Source organism: Bombina bombina, chromosome 1 (genome assembly GCF_027579735.1).
Source record: "Bombina bombina isolate aBomBom1 chromosome 1, aBomBom1.pri, whole genome shotgun sequence".
Taxonomy (NCBI): domain Eukaryota; kingdom Metazoa; phylum Chordata; class Amphibia; order Anura; family Bombinatoridae; genus Bombina; species Bombina bombina.
The window spans coordinates 1,111,910,291-1,111,928,538 of NC_069499.1; the positions used below are offsets into that span (position 1 = coordinate 1,111,910,291).

Sequence of the window (18,248 nt, forward strand, 5' to 3'; positions counted from 1 at the left end):
ATAGAGATAGATCATCTGGAATAAATCTTTGGAATATGGAATTGCATTGAGTAGCAAAGCTCAGCTGCAAATGTCTCACATGTAAATAAGAAAAAGGCATAATTTCCAGTGCAAACTCACAGCAACCATGCAATCAGTTAAAGAGGGGTGAAATATTAATTTAAAACATCCCCTAGTCTGAGCATTATTATATTGTTGTATACAAAACAAAAAACAACGTATTCAACTTTATATGAAGGATGATACCCAGAAAACAAAACCGGTTTGATGGAACGGAAGAGTGCTTAGCCGGCTTTATTTGTCAACACAAGTTCTAAGAATCCTGATTTGAGTGACTTGGTATCTTTTCTGCCATTTAAAGGGACATAATACTTATATGCTAAATCATTTGAAAGTGATGCAGCATAACTAAAAAGCTGACAGGAAAATATCACCTGAGACTCTCTATGTAAAAATGGAAGCCAATCAGCATCAGCAGTGCTGAGGTCATGAACTCTTTTACTGTGATCTCATGAGATTTCACTTAACTCTCATGAGATTTCATAGTAAACTTCCTTAAACTGAATATGGAAATAACATGAGTGTGCATGAGGCTCACTCCGTAGCAGGTCCCGGAACAGGCATACTAATTTGCTGCTTAAAGTCCTTTACAATGGAGTATAAATAGTTAGGACATGTTGAGGTAAAATATCTTTCTTTTTTACACAGAGATGTTTAGGTGATATTTTCTATTCAGTTTTTTTTACAGCTATGCTGCATCACTTTCAAGTGTTTCATCATTTGGGTATCATGGCCCTTTAAGCATTTATAAGGGTGATGTCCAGAAAAGGGGTAAGTGTGATCCCTCCTTTCAGATCAGATGTTCCTAGAGAGGCAACAAGGATTTTTGTAAAGGCTGTAAGAGTAGTGGCCAAACCAGAAGGATGGGCCTTAAATGGAAAAAAGCTCTCGGATGTCAACATCATTAAGCCAAATGCATACCTAAACATTGTGTGTGAGTGAAAAAACTCTGCTGAACGGGGAGCACCCCTTTCAGCAGATTTTATTCACTCACACTCAATGTTTCACAGCATATGTCATTATACATGTAATCAGGGATATGTGTTCTTTTTAAGCTGTGTTATGAGCATTTTCCCCTTGTGATAGCTCTTTCAGTAAATTAAACACACAATTTGAGCTGACAAGCTGCTACCATTTTAGGCTTTACTGTTATCAATGGGGGGTAAGTTGAGATGCATAACATACAGGTAGGTATACTTTGGAATTTGAATGACTTCATGTCTTAAAGTGTGGTTGCCAAGGTGACCTGATACCCAATATGTGTTGAACCCTGTGTTTGAGGAACCCATTATCAGTAAACCATGTGTGGAGTCATAAAACAGAATGTCACAGAAAAAAACAGACTAACTAGCTAAACAAAATAATTTTTACAAGAAAGTGCTCAGTAGGAGGGGCCTGAAGGATAAAATACTTAACAGCATCCAACCAAAACTTTACTCATATAAGCAGCCCCGGTTGCTGGTCTATAAATGCGACCAGCACTCTAATACATCTTTTTGAAGAATAGATAGGATCCTTGAAGGAAGAAACATCCTTCTTACAGATAACAGTGTAAATGGATAACCAACTGGAATTTTTTTTTAACCTGCTTCTGCAACATTAGTCTTGCAGGTGATCAGTCAGAGAAAGTGAACAACAGTTCATAAATACCCTGGTAACAAAACCAAGGTGGCCTGCATGAAAGGCATTGTTGGTCACATAAAGACCCCTGAAGTGCTGCACAGAGAGGGATCCCATCTTCTTTCTTCATTTGCACAAAAACTTAGTACACTAAAGCAAAGCTATATCCTGGCATACACAGAACAAATACTACTGGGAATGGAATGAGTACTTCAAGAAAGCACACTTTTATATCCCCACTATAATCTGAAGAAATATTTAGCATAGTTGTTTAAATGTATCTTTGACACACACTGTGTAACCCTTTCAATATAAGTAAGATATCTGGAGAGTTGTAATTAAAGAAAGGTAAAACTATATTTGTGCTTTAAACCTTCTATAAGTATATACCGGTTTATTATCATCACAACCTAATGATGCCCCTGTTATTGAGCCTTTGCCTCAGGTACCACCGTAGCTTCCACCACCCTTATAGAAAGCACACACCAACACCAAGGCACTTCCTACCTCTTCTAGGGCAGGAAGGTCTAATGCTCACTCCTCTCTTCCTCCCAACATTGTGTTGCCATATAAAGCATGCACAGTTAGTGTGAGTCAAAAAACAGGAGAGCTTTAGGAAGGAGTCTTAAAGACACTGCATGCTAAATAAAAAAATGTCTCATGACAATAAGTATTCAATAAATATTTACATTTAAAAACATAAAAAAGAAAAAAAATTACATGGACACATCCTAATGAAATGTGCTGTAATTAGTGTTTTCTAGGTTCTTTTGCTTTTCAAGACAGCTGTTTAAATGGAAAATAAATTAATGATAATACTGTGTCTTTTTTATTGAGTCCAAGAGATTAAAATGTATCTATGTGACACTGTTTTACAAGTAACACAATAAAGTTTCGAACAGTGCAGTGCCTATTCCCAGAAAGAAAACAGTATTTGACTGTAGTTTAATAATGTATTATTGCCGTCGGTCTATTTTATTTAGATTTGTTGCCCCTATGCAATGCTTTCACTTTCACCCTGTCACAATAAAATATAACTATCTCATCTAAATATGAAAATGATAAGCTTTGTAGCTTTAATTAGCAGAATGTAAGCTAAACGTTCATGAATATACGGTGACTCTTTCACTTACAGATGCAAGCATTGCTTATCGTACACTATAAAAAAAAAAAAGGTAATTACTGGTTTTGAATATATTAAAATATTTAACATCTTGCAACTATAAGAATTGTTTGCTCCAGTAAGTACACCAGAGTGATCTTATGTGTCTCAGATACTTGACTGTGGCATCAATCACTTACCTCCAACTCAGCAATAATCCGATCTTCATCATCATCATCCTTGATACCAGAAGCAATGATGGGGGGAGTAGATGCTGGACGTACAACCTCGGACACCGTCCTGCGCAGTTTCACCTGGGGCTTTTGGGTTTCAAGTTCTTCAGAATCGGATTTCTAGGATGGAAAAGAAACAGTCAATATTAGTCATTCTAGAAAGAGAAACATTCCACAAAACCCTTAGACATCTAAATGACTCACTTGAATCTAACATTGATTAGATACATGGCATATAAACAATAACTTGCATAAGCATAGCCTGTAAGAGACATTCTATAAATGCATCTAGGGTCTTAGGTTAGTACACCCTAAATCTGAACCTTACCTAAGGTTGTGGCTCTCAGTTAATTCAGTGTTCATAATGAAAGGGGCTCAGCCTTAGAGTGGTGGTGTATTGCAAGCTCAATAGCAGGAAAATGAATAGGCCTTCATCCTTTAAGGACTGCTTGCAGATGGTTGTGAGACAGGTAAGAAGCTACTGTTATTTAGCTTTGTTGTTTTCTCCTTCTCCTGCGTAACTATTAATTAAACCTGCTACAAGCTGCCCCCTTGCCATTCATTGCTGGTAGTTCCTATCTTCCTTCCAAAAGGGAGGAATAAAGTTATATTATTCCACACCTGTTTTTCGCTCCCTCTCTGTCCCTGATAGCTGTGTATGATTAAACCCTTTGTGTCCTGTGTCCCAACAATCTCTTCCTTTACAGGTCTGCACTGACCTACCTTGATAAAGGCAGCATCTTTCTTGCTAGTAATAATCACTTCTCCTGTGCGAGTGGTGGTGAGCCCATGTGAGGAGGGAAAGCTGCGGCGAGGTGGAGGTGGAGGGGGGGATTTGGAAGGTTTCTCTGTCCGGTATCTTGGTACAGTCAGCTCATCTGCAAGTAAATTATTCTATGAATAACCTAACAAGGAAACAATAAAAATAGTCCTGCTCAAAAACCATTTATTCTATGCTTTCTCTTACTCAAACCTTCCCTCTGACCCTCATTTGTCTCTCACTCTTTCTCAGTTTAAGGTCTTATCCACATCCTTCACCCTCTTCCTCTCTGTTGCTAAAAAATATAGCTCTTTTTTATTACTGTGTCTTCCATCATGTTCCCATTTTCACACCTAAAATGATCACTCTTATCCCATCATTATGTCTTCCTGCCCTCTCTTACTCGTTCTTTGCAGACATTTCTACCTTCTGATCTAAATAAGACACCAAAGTGAAAGTCAGGGAACAGGCTTTTACTCAAACTAATTGAATATACTGCTCTAAGGTACAGATTAAAGGCAGAGAAAATGATGTTGGCATTGATACCATAAGAAAGAAGCATGACATTCATATAATTCCTAAACTACCCCAGTCAGTGTCCCTCTTCTCACCAGAACCCCTTCTTCCATTGGGATCTATCTTTGTGCTGAGTTTCTGAGCTGGCTGTGGTTTGATGGCACGGTGTTCTGGGGTTGATGATGCACTGGTAGCTGTCTTGTGTTTAGCTGCAAAGTCTAGGTCAGGTATGGCCTTCATAAGCTCGGCTTGAGTCTCCTCCAGTAGACGATTAATGTCCTTTGCACTATACTGAGTCAGGGCTGCTCGCTTCTCTTCCCAGTCTCGTTCTGCTGCCTAAACAAGGAGATGGCACAGGTTTAAAGGAAAAAATAGACATATCTTAGACAAGAGACTACAGTAAAATAAAACAGTGAGCAAAGGAAAACTACAGACCAACAAAAGTTTGAAAGAGTGAAATGAGCCCATAACAAGACCATCTTCTTAGCAGACTCTAGTTTTCTCATTCTATAAAGTCAACTCATTTCCTTCAGCACACCCCATTTCCCATGTCATACCTCCACAGACACGGGCTTTTCTACTCCCACTCTCTTGGCTGGTATCTCTGGCACTGTCTGGGTCTTCACAGTTACCATCTCCCCTCGTGTGGGAGTGCTGTTCTGTGTGTTAGTATCATTGTGACAAAGAGGCTCCCAGTTTTGGGTCTGTGTATCACTCAGTTGGTTAGTTGGGGGGCTGGCGGGAAACTCAAAGTCTGTATTCTTTTTGAACTCGCTTCCAGAAGTAACTTGTTTCGGGGATGAATTGTGAAGGTTCTCTGGGGTATTCCAAACTCCTTCATCAACTTGTCTGGAAAAGTAAAGAGGGCTGAAAGGGGAGAGTTATATGGATGGAGAAGATGGTAATTATAGGACAGAACAGAAGGGAAATATACTGCTGGCAGAAGGTTTTTAGGTAAAAGGGGGGGTTGTAGAGAAGGACAGAAGGGGGCTTGAGTTACAGAAATTAGCTTATGAGGTCGACTGTAAGGCAGACAGGAGATGACATGTAGAGCAGGAGAGGAGGATTGTAGTGTAGATTTGTGGGGCAGGAAATGATAATAGTTTTATTGTGAGAAAGGTTAGCCTTATAGAGAAGCAAAATGATAATAGGGCAAATTGTGTGTGAAAAAGATAGATCAGATCTACCACTAGATTTCTAAACGCTGATCAGTAGATCACAGGACTATTGTGTGACTTTACATTTCCCTCTGAGATGGGCTCAAGTCAAAAGAAATGTAAAAACATGCTTTGCACAAGTGTAGTCTGCACCACTGCAATTTAAAAAGTGTACAAGACTATAAGTCCCTGTGTTAAATGAAGATCAATTTTGTGCTTAGATTTTCTTTTGTTTAGCACATACATAAATAGATCACACTAATGTAGACCACGTCTAACAAGAGTATTGGCACCTCTGCTGTACAGCATTGATGAAGATATACTTTAGGACTGTGTACGAAGAATATTTCAGGTCCGGTTAAGGATGCATTGCAATGCTGAATTGTTATATGGTAGGACGGGTATTAAACAGCAGATCAAGTAATATTATTTGGTATGAGGAGCAGGAAGAGTGAGTTTACCAGTGCAGAATGAAGATGATAGATAGTATTGGTTTTACCAATGATATGTTGTTCAAAGACTCACCTGCGTATTTGGGCCAAAGTGTCAGTGATAATCTTGCATCGCTTCAGAAGCCCATCGAGGCGGTGCGGCTCTTCCTTCAGAAACTTCACAGCCTCCACCTCCACACGCAGAACCACACGCATCTTGCTCTGCAGACTTGGGAACTGAGCTAAGATAAAGGAAATAATGGGATTCACAAGGATTATATGGAAATCAGATGGTGAACCTAAGCCCGGGGGCTCTAAATCTGTTTGAACTATGACGTTCATTTTACAACACACTAAGAATGATGGCTACCCCGTGCTGCTTCCATCTTGTCAGCCATATTGATGCCTTTTGCTGTGATGCTGTGCTTATTCCCTACCTCTCCTCTTTGCAACACACAAACAGGGATGTATCTCGTCCATGCAGCTGTCAGCTGAACTTTGTGGAAAACTTCACTGTCTCTTATTGTCTTGGTGAGGATCCAGGATATGTATTTGTTGCTGTATGTGTATATGTTGCTTTGTTGTACTTGAATATGTATAAGCAATGTCTCATGTCTAACTTAACTACTGCTCATTAAAGTATTACACAGAGTTTGGAGTTTTTGTGTAATGAAATTTGTTTATGTACCATGCAAGTGGTAAAAGTATGGCCCTGGTTTGGAAAGGCCAAACATTAATGGGTTAGAGTTAAGATGAAAAAATGAAGATCAGGAGAATAGACCCATGGGATTGAGTAAATAGGCTGGGTAAGAAAAATAAAAAGAAGAGGTTATTAGATGGACAGAGGGAGAGATCAAATTAAAGGGACATGAAAATCAAATTTAAACCTTCATGCTTCAGATAGAACATGTAATTTTAAGTCACTTTTAAATGATTTGTTATTATAAAATGTACTTTGTTCTCTTGGTATCCTTTGTTGAAATCATTTGTACATATTTTCAGCAGGAGCAACACACTATTGAAAGTTAGCTAGTCATTAGGGGCTTAGCACTTTAGTCTCATGAGTTTGCTGCCCTAGAGCTGATTTAACTATGTGTTTAACCCCTTTGCAGGTTATGTGCAACCAATGGTGCAAAAAAATGCTCTAATATATTAAAACATTTTTATTATTGCACTTTTACGTGCAAGAAGAGACAAAAGAAAGTAGGGGAAAGGATTTGGATACAGATTAGTAATGTGTAGTGTGTTTACTATTTTACCACAAGAGGGCGCTGATACCAAACATAAAGAGAACCATAAGAAGTTGCATTCTGCAGATGGTGACGCCAGCATCCACCTAGAAAGCAGTGTTCATCTGACTCTAGCTAATTACCAGTAGGATGTTACTTAGGCAGTTATTAACTACCATTCAATTACATACCCTTCAGCTCTGTCAGATTCTCCCCCAGCTGCTTGAGAACAACAGCCTTGTCCTCCAGCTCCTGCACTGAGATCAGACGGTGATTGTGAGCCAGGTCCCGCTTTATCTTCTCCAGTGATTTCTCCATGTCACTGAGGCACAACAGAAGAGGGGTGAGCTGGATCTACAGTAGACTGTGCATGGTGTAATCAGAGACTATGCACATTCAAAATGCACTAATTTTACCAACATATAATCTATTTACTTCAATCCCATTCCAAAGTATTCAGAAACCCCAGAATAATAAATATTTCAAATCCATAAATGTCATGAAAAAAACTCAGTTTTATGTCACATTGCGAAAATACTGCAATAAACTTCCAACCAATAAGAAAACACCCTTTCCAGCAGCTTTTCAAAGAATTGATAGACTCCAGCACTTCTAACGTTTTGGAACCCAATTTAGGCTTCATTTAAAGCAGCATTTCTTGGCTATTTTTTAAATTTATTTTTATTAAGGTACAATGACAAAATAATATAGGCATATTGTGTCATAAGTTATATACAATAATCTTAATTGAGATACGATGAACAAACAGCGAGAACTAAGCAGTATGTCTAAATAATTGCTTAAAGAACAAAACATTTGATACATACATACATATATGAAGAACATCATATACTAGGAGAATTATGGTTGCTTATGGACTTCAAAGGTTAAGAAAACAAGACAAACTCAATAGAAAAGTATATATATATATATATATATATATATATATATATATATATATATATATATATATATATATATATAAAATAGTGTCTATATAAGGGTCCTAACTGAACTCCAAGTGATATATATTATAATTAGCTTATAAACTATATGCTATCATTCAAAAAAACTCAAAAGTATCCTTATTACACTTGGAAACATTTAATGAAACATCCCTGTGAGTAAATTACTGACCAGTATAGGAAGGAAACATTTGACTCTGAATCTATAAATTATCCCTTTTGGAGTTTATATCTGAAACATTTTGCAACTATAAAGAATAGCTAATAAAGCTCAACTCTCTATGCACAATTATTATCCTTGATACTGGAGATTGTTATACGTGCTAGCCAGCAGAATAGCTCTAGGTTCTATAGACTGGAAAATATTGTCTTATCACATACAAAAGCTGCAAGTTCCTAAAAAGGAAATATAACATAAATAACTCATTAAGGACCTCAATTTTCATCTGTAGGTAGCAGATCGCTCTTGGGCCCTTGTAAAGATATAAGCGTAAAATATGGCAATTACAGGATAAACAGTTGCTAACCTGGCCTCCAGTCTCTAATGTCATCTTGGGATCTGGATGATATATATGCTAACAGCTAACCAGCAATTTCTAAAAAATGTAGAGTCATTATGGGTTGATAAGAGAATAAAAACTATCTAAAGAAAATGGGTTCTGCTTATAAGGCCTTAAACCTATCATCATCATATAGGAACGGCATTAGATACATGACCCCTCTTGTGCCTTATAACATTTAGCAATAACTATGCTGTAGGGCAAAAAAGAAATGTAGAATAAAAGTAGACCGCTATAAACATCTAAGAGATTAGACTTTAGAAAGAAATGTGAACCATGCAATGTTCTCATCCACCAAGTACAGTACGCAGGCCTAGACATCAGACATTAAAAACATACGGGGGAGTGTCCAAGCTACGACGGAATATGGCCTCAATCTCTGGAGCTCTGTGAGAAGCCTTGGCAATTCAACTCATATTCTCCTAGCTCTTGTTAACAACCTTGGAAAAGAATTGGAGAATTACCCCAACTAAATATTGGTGACTCCAGATTTGCCAAGTTTGTTACGCATATGACCTCTGTGAACTGAGTACCATCGCAAAGTCTGTAAGCAGAGGCCTCATTATCACTTTTCTTACCCCCCCGTAACTGGGGTTAACAGTTAAGACACTACCACCGCAACTCTCAACCAAATGAAACATGGAATACGCTACCACGCTCATAAAAAGGCTCTTAACTGAGCTGGATTGGAAGATGAGCCAGAGTTTTGAAAACTCAGACAACCAGTGCACCATACCCACGTGGAAGAGGATTTATCTGTCCCCGGAGTTGCTCATGTTGCAGAGACAGATGACCGATGGGAGACATATAAGGAGCCACTTGGAGATAGGAAGGAAATTGCTAATACCTTGGTCCGCACTGGTGAGAGCTACATGCACATTACTCAGACCCCTGGTAAGGCTGATGCGGCCGGTCCCCTCCAGGGGGATGGACAAAAATCAAGCATGGCATCAGAGGCAGAATATTCAGCATGCTTGGTGGATATACATGTCGCCCAGGTGGGTAGGGCTTGCTTGCTTGCTCACAAACACCAGACCCACTCAACCTATTTTGAATCTAGCTCTTCACCGCAAGAGAATGCCATCAGACATATCCAGGAACTCGAGGCTACGGAATGGGATGACCATCTCTGAACTCCAAGCCCCCAGGCTGCCTGCTGCATAGGATTCCTGTCTCCTTTATAATCTTACCACCTGTAACCACCAGAAGACTGCATTAAGGACAGAGGTTATACTGTTCCATTTCTGGCTGCTGCCACAACTTGGCATAGGTTGAATCCCTATTCTGCAGAGAGGGATAGCAGGGTCCACAATACTTAATTTTGCAGAATTCTTCCCCCTGAAGAGGTTTATTGATGTGGATGCCTTAGAGAATCTAGTGTCATTAATTGTTTAGTAAATCCCTAGCTAGCTATAGATAATTATTGCAGGAAAGCACTGGTCTAACAAGAACACATAACAATTGGCCATATATGTTTAATAATAGATCTGAGTCACAGAGAATACATAACTGCTATATCCTATTAGTTATGTGAGAATGTTCTCTCCAGAACCATACAGCAGTATTGGAGGTTAGGGATTTGATTGAGTTACTTTATCAGTTACCTGGGTTCTACTATATTAATTCCGGTTTGGAAATAATGGGTTCTAACATAAGCAATTAACTGCAGTTAGTAAACTATGAAATAATCTAGTTGGCCTGCTTTCCTATTTGGAGCTTGTTAATTTACTAAGTCTTCCTACCACAGCAGAGTGCGATACATATACAGTCAACTCTGGGCTCATATTTATGTAGAAGTACATATGTTGTTAAATTTCTCCAGTAATACCACCTATGTCATATTGCATATTAATAATAAGGTTCTACACTTAACCATGACATGTGTGTGCTTCCTAGAGCTAGATGGGCCATACCACCATTTCCAGTTGTTTAGTTGCTTTGAGAGTTTCCTTATAGTATACTGTTTAATTCAAACGTATTCTCTATACCACATTATCTTAACTAATATGAGTGTTTTGTATATGTTAAAGTGGTTTCTAGTATCAAATACTATATATTTGTTTGCTTTTTTATCTTCATATACTAAATATTATGCAGTGTTTACCCGCTGAGTACTAAAATATGACATACTATTACTTTTATTTTTAGGGGTCCATGATGAGGCCCCAACATAATATTTACGACATCACATACCTATATGCTTGGGGTACAAAAGAGACCTCTCCTATACTATAGAGAGTATATAATAGAAAATGGAGATTTCATACCTATATGTTCTTCCCATTTGTTTCATGTACACATTCCATTGTACTAGTTACCTACTGACCGCATCATTTATCGTACGCTTACTTCCCATGTTAATCTGGTTAAAGCTTGTACATCTGTATTGTATTATTACTATGAATGAGCATGCTTGTTATGTTGGTATCGCTAAAAATCTCAATAAAAGATTATTTAAAAAAAAAAAAAAAAAAAACATCATACACTTGCAGTCTGTCACTCATGGAAGAGATAACAAATAATGAACCATTACCAACATATACAGTGGGGCAAAAAAGTATTTAGTCAGCCACCAATTGTGCAAGTTCATCCACTTAAGAAGATGAGAGAGGCCTGTAATTTTCATCATAAGTATACCTCAACTATGAGAGACAAAATATGGAAACAAATCCAGACAATCACATTGTCTGATTTGGAAAGAATTTATTTGCATATTATGGTGGAAAATAAGTATTTGGTCACCTACAATCTTCTTCTTTAAGAGGCTCCTTTGTCCTCCACTCATTACCTGTATTAATGGCACCTGTTTGAACTTGTTATCAGTATAAAAGACACCTGTCCACAACCTCAAACAGTCACACTCCAAACTCCACTATGGTGAAGACCAAAGAGCTGTCGAAGGACACCAGAAACAAAATTGTAGACCTGCACCAGGCTGGGAAGACTGAATCTGCAATACGCAAGCAGCTTGGTGTGAAGAAATCAACTGTGGGAGCAATAATTTGAAAATGGAAGACATACAAGACCACTGATAATCTCCCTCGATCTGGGGCTCCACGCAAGATCTCACCCTGTGGGGTCAAAATGATCACAAGAATGATGAGCAAACATCCCAAAACCACACGGGGGGACCTAGTGAATGACCTGCAGAGAGCTGGGACCAACGTAACAAAGGCTACCATCAGTAACACACTACGCCGCCAGGGACTCAGATCCTGCAGTGCCAGACATGTCCCCCTGCTTAAGCCAGTACATGTCCGGGCCTGTTTGAAGTATGCTAGAGAGCATTTGGATGATCCAGAAGCAGATTGGGAGAATGTCATATGGTCAGATGAGACCAAAGTAGAACTGTTTGGTAGAAACACAACTCGTCGTGTTTGGAGGAGAGAGAATGCTGAGTTGAAACCAAAGAACACCATACCTACTGTGAAGCATGGGGGTGGCAACATCATGCTTTGGGGCTGTTTCTCTGCAAAGGGAACAGGATGACTGATCCGTGTACATAAAAGAATGAATGGGGCCATGTATCATGAGATTTTGAGTGCAAACCTCCTTCCATCAGCAAGGGCATTGAAGATGAAACGTGGCTGGGTCTTTCAGCATGACAATGATTCCAAACACACCGCCCGGGCAACGAAGGAGTGGCTTCGTAAGAAGCATTTCAAGGTCCTGGAGTGGCCTAGCCAGTCTCCAGATCTCAACCCCATAGAAAACCTTTGGAGGGAGTTGAAAGTCCGTGTTGCCCAACGACAGCCCCAAAACATCACTGCTCTAGAGGAGATCTGCATGCAGGAATGGGCCAACATACCAGCAACAGTGTGTGACAACCTTGTGAAGACTTACAGAAAACGTTTGACCTCTGTCATTGCCAACAAAGGATATATAACAAAGTAATGATATGAACTTTTGATATTGACCAAATACTTATTTTCCACCATAATTTGCAAATAAATTCTTTCCAAATCAGACAATGTGATTGTCTGGATTTGTTTCCACATTTTGTCTCTCATAGTTGAGGTATACCTATGATGAAAATTACAGGCCTCTCTCATCTTCTTAAGTGTGAGAACTTTCACAATTCGTGGCTGACTAAATACTTTTTTGCCCCACTGTACATAGTAGTGATTCTATATAATATAGTATAACTCAGTGATGGCGAACCTTGGCACTCCAGATGTTTCAGAACTACATTTCTCATGATGCTCGACTGCAGAGTGCCTAAGCATCATGGGAAATGTACTTCTGAAACATCTCTGGAGTGTCAATGTTTGCCATTACTTGTATAATTCTCCTATCATGTAAATAATATCACTTATCTCCCCAGCGAATAAAGATTCAAAGAATACCACTATCATACTGTATTAATCAGATAGGAGGTTGTGGTGTGCAGTGCTTACCAGTATATCAGATACTTACACAGTATCATCATTACTACTGGTACAGAAATAACACACAAAAATAAATATCAATCCAAAGCAATATATATTTTATCCCTTATCAGCTTGCATAAATAAACAGACATTTTTTCCCATTAGCACAGCTAAACTTAAGTGACAGAGCACTATATATATGCAGAAGCAAACATCCAGTATGGGCCTATTGCAAGGTTCAATACTCTCACCCCACAAACCAAAAAGTCCTGCAGTGTCAATCTTCATTACAGAGGCAAAAACTAACACAAAACAAGGTTCTGCACAAAAGTTCTGTGTGCCGATCAGCAGCACTATCAAAGCCTGCTCTGTCCAGTGTTGCCTCTCTGGAGCAACTAGAGTGGACATTCTCCAATACTGCGAGAAATCCAGGCCCTGTTCCAGGGAGCCGGCCGTGCCACCCCAAAGGCAGGCCTTGGACAAATTACATCCCCATAACAAAATCAGAGAGGTCCTTTGTGAGTATAGGCAGGTGGCAGATCTCAGTCCACCGATCACCAGGGTGATCATTGAATGGCTCTGATCATACTTGAAACAGGTAGGTGCAGACATAGTCGCCACAGGTAGGGCCAGAGTACCAGGAGGACACTTCAGTTCCACAAGCTTACCAGCCCCACAAGATCTGCTGCTCAAGACTGGAAGGCCTTGTTCTATGGACAACTGCAACTCTGTCTCTGTTTTCTTTCCTGCAGGGATCGCCATCAGGAGCAGCAGTCAATGTGACCTATGAGGTTTTAATCTCTCCATCATTCGACGGCTCTTGCACAGGGCATTCGCTCACTAAAGATTTGTCTTCAAGTGACTCACTCCTACTTATATCAAGTACTTGTAGGAGAAAATCACTTGATAGCTCCATCTTGTCTGCATGTGCTGAACTGCTCTATAAAATTTCCACCACTCAGAAATATTGTTTACAGCTCTAATGGAATCACACATTTACCGGGGTTGGAATTGTGTGGCAGCCTAAACCCCAAAATCAGCCAGTCACATCAGAGTGTCTATAATGAGGAATCATAGGTCAGGTAAACGGTCTTAACAGATGCTCACAAACTTTTCAAAAGTATCATTGGGAAAGGCTTCTTAAAGGATTCCTATAAGATCACCAAAAATGCAAAAGCTAATAGACAAAAACGCTTCAGTAGTCAGCTGCACCCCCCCCCCCACACACAAAAAATAACAATGCAATGAAGTTTCTGATGATTAAACATGTTAAATATAAAATGAATGAAAATGAAACAAAATTATTAGATGTACACGTCATGAAGGGATATAAATCCTCCATTTACAGATTAGGTTTTTAACACCAATATAAGCTGTGACCTTTATTAATTTGAAATAGATTTGATAATAACAAAAAAACAAACAAGTTGCTATACAGTGATTTCACTCATGAATTCAAACTGATTGGAATCCAGCTCAGTGGTCTATACACTAACTCTCCATATTATCTGTTATTTCTCCTCTTATTTTCATTTATGCACAGTGCTCCAGACCAGTCAGAGAGGCTGCATGAAATGTCAAAGGTCAGAAGTGCAAAGATGATGAGTTCAAGTATATTCATCTTTTTTATATGATTGTTTAAAGGGAAATTAAACAGTTTGAGATTTTTAGTTTTGTGTAATGAACAAACTTTGTAATATACTTACCCCTTTGATAAAAAAAGTAGTTCTAAATAATTGAGGATTTTCAAATTCTCAGAACTTGAAATGCACCCTGTAGAAGTTAACCCTTCTGCATATATTTTTCTGGCTTAAACTGATATCAACTGCAAAACAATGCACTGGATACTAATATTATGACAGTGCTAGCCTTGTTATCTGCAAACGTAAAGGGACATTATACACTAGATTTTTCTTTGCATAAATGTTTTGTAGATCATCCATTTATATAGAGCATACAGTTTTTTGTTTTTTTTTAAATGTATAGTTTTGCTTATTTTTAAATAGCATTGCTCTGATTTTCAGACTCCTAAGTGGGACTCCTAAGGGTCAGACCTCTGGTTAATTTTAAAAAATGTGCCCCAATTGCCGCCCAAATAAAGTGGACAGGAGTTAAAAATTAAATTAAAATATTAGCATATTTATTCTTTTAATAAAAAACTGCACAAAGCAGTTATAAGGGGTTATTATTTTATTTGTAAATACATTTTACACATTTTTATTTCACTACATCATATGTTGGTGCTTTATGACTAATGGATAACAATAAACTAAGTAATAATAGGTATACATTACTTGTATTATGGCAATGTGCTGCAGGGAGTCTGAACACATTTATACAATCCTTTACCAATGAAATCCCTGCTGAGCAGGGAATGGCCAGGTCATGGATCTATATATTGAGAAGAGGTGACTTTTAATGAGACTAATAGCTTGTGGAAAATAATCCCACTATATTGCACCTCGAAAATTGCAGAATTGATAGGTTTGTAGCTGCTCCTCATCATATCTGCAAGTTTCAAATTACTCTCCATTATAATAGATCAGCATCTATCTAGTAGCCGGTCACTTCTTAGCAGATAGAACAAGTTGCACTGTGAACGATGCTAGCAGTACAAAGACGCCATTAAACAGACAAAAAACAGACAGACACGCCTCTATAAAACAGTCCCCGCTAACATATCTAGAAAAGAAAACTTGAAAACAGATAAAGAGAAATTAAAATTAAAATCAAATGAAACAGCGAGAAAAGACTGTGAGAAGACAAACTTCACCTAGGGCCCAGGTCTCTAAGAATTCCGCATGCTAGACCAAAAATCCTGACCATGCGTCTAGAACACTGGTTTTCAAACCTGTCCACAGACCTTCCTAACAGGCCAGATTTTGAGGATATCTGAATTAGAGCACAGATGAAATAATCAGCTGATTAGTAACCATGGTTATTTTACCTGCTCTCATCCAAGGTTATCCAGAAAACCTGGCCTGCTGGGGAGTCCTTAGGACAGGTTTGAAAACCAGTGGCCTAGAGACACCTTTTTTGGCACCTTTTATCCAGCAAGACTACTACTACATCAAAAGAGGCACGTGAATACGTTATAATTGCAAACATTTACATAATCTGTTTTACAAGGGTGTTTCATAAGTGTTGCATTTGTAATTATTGTTTTAACGCATAGCTAGCGGTTTGCACTTGATGTGCGATATATCATATACTGGGTATCTCATGCAACTATAGATGTAAATGGCAGGAGAATGACCACTTATGAAACACTAGACAGGTAAAGTGATGAACAATGAACTTCAACCATGATCGGCCTTTACAACAAGGCACCTTGAAAACCTAAGACAGGGTCTATAAATGTAGGCAAATGACACACAGATTAGGTTGTTATTTCACTGCATGTGCAAATGAAAAAGGTCACCTAACCAGAAGTGGACGTTTGCAGATGCGGAGAGCATGTTACAAGGATACATAGGGCCAGTATAGTGTTTGGGTAAAAGAGCTGTGTTACAGTACTGTGCAGTGCAATGAAGGACTTTGTTATGACCAGTATTTTACATTGATGTTTGTGGGATATATGAAGGCTGTTGAGAGTCTGAGAATGATGCAGCAGATGACGTGTAGGAGTATGGCAGCAACGTTCACAGCGAATTGGCAAGAGGACAAGGGGTGATGGGAAGACTAATAAGAAGCTCGAGCCAAAACATAAGAGACTGAATGAAAGTTCTTGCTTGTTATTAGGGACACGCAGACAAACATTTTTGGAGACTTTTCTTATTGGACCTTGACAACAATATCTATGTAAGTGACTGAATGTGCTGTCTGTTAGTGACTGAACATATTCATACAGCATGATGTGGCAATGCTTTATATTTCTTCACTTGTAAGAAGAGACATCTGAGGGCTTGAAAGCTTATGCAGTTCAAGACCCGCCTTTATGTTCACTGGCCCATTAATGCAACTTGCACAGAATAATAAAACATAACTGCACTGCAAAGATCTGCACACAAAAATGTTTTTCAGAGCATCTAAAATTGTAGTTTTGTAAGCAAATCTTGCAGGGTTTTGCAGTCTAGTGACATAGCTGCTTTAGTACTGTTTAGCTACTTTGCTAAGGCTGATTGAGTACAGATAGGAACAAGACCCTGCATTGGGCAAATAATCACTCTGTAGAATATTTAGAGTTTAGAGATCCTGAAAGATTTAATTTGCAGGAAAAACAAATAAAAGAAATATCAGTGCATCAGTATTAGTTCTATACATTATTAAACATTTTATGGAAATTAAATTGTAACTGTAATGTAGCTTTAATAAAGAATAATCCTTAGTTATTAATATTATAGAGGTATAAGGGGCTTTGACTGTTTGGGTCAGACCAAGAAATGTAAGTGGTATCAGTATGTGTGGATCTTTATGTGTAGGCCTATATCAGTGTACTTATATTCACAGGCCTATATCAGTGTACTTATATTCACAGGCCTATATCAGTGTACTTATATTCACAGGCCTATATCAGTGTACTTATATTCACAGGCCTATCTCAGTGTACTTATATTCACAGGCCTATATCAGTGTACTTATATTCACAGGCCTATATCAGTGTACTTATATTCACAGGCCTATATCAGTGTACTTATATTCACAGGCCTATATCAGTGTACTTATATTCACAGGCCTATATCAGTGTACTTATATTCACATGCCTATATCAGTAAACTTCAGACATCCCAACTCTCCCTGAAGTTCAGGGAGTCTCCCTGATTGTAATAGCGGCTCCCTGATACCAGCAAATGGAATGCAATCTCCCGGGAAACTCCAAGTACCATGATCCAATGTGGCCCAAATCCGGAAAAGTCTTTCTTTAAGGATTGCCTTTAGTTGCTGGGACGTTATAGAACCCTCAAAACATGCATCAGTAACCAAAAAGCCCCCACTGATTCTAATAAAATTAAAACACAAATACTACCTTATTTACTGCACGTAATTAAACTTTGTATTCTAAAATATTTAAGCATTCAACAAGCGTACAATCACTGAAAAATAGGTTTGTTGTATGTGGTTGTGCAATAAAGCTACTTTTTTTTAATGCGACTTTAGTGGGAAGCTACTTTAATGATACATCTCTATCTTATTTAGGGTTTCAAGGTGTCCAATATATAACTGGGGGGGAGGGGAGGGGGTTGGCGGCGAAGTAGCGGGTGAAGTCACCTCCCTGAAATGAGTTTTTGCAGGATGTCTGAAACTT

At 38.5% G+C, this 18,248-nt stretch overlaps 1 protein-coding gene across 1 annotated transcript in view; it reads right to left on the reverse strand.

The window, feature by feature from the left end:
• Positions 1-18,248, reverse strand: part of SRCIN1 (SRC kinase signaling inhibitor 1) — a 412,206-nt gene that overhangs the window by 87,479 nt on the left and 306,479 nt on the right. The window contains exons 11-16 of the mRNA XM_053697741.1: positions 7,300-7,430; positions 5,974-6,121; positions 4,849-5,158; positions 4,387-4,627; positions 3,739-3,893; positions 2,983-3,135 (exon numbers count right to left, since the gene is read on the reverse strand). Coding sequence (XP_053553716.1) covers positions 2,983-3,135; positions 3,739-3,893; positions 4,387-4,627; positions 4,849-5,158; positions 5,974-6,121; positions 7,300-7,430 — 1,138 coding nt within the window. The remainder of the gene's footprint in view (positions 1-2,982; positions 3,136-3,738; positions 3,894-4,386; positions 4,628-4,848; positions 5,159-5,973; positions 6,122-7,299; positions 7,431-18,248) is intronic.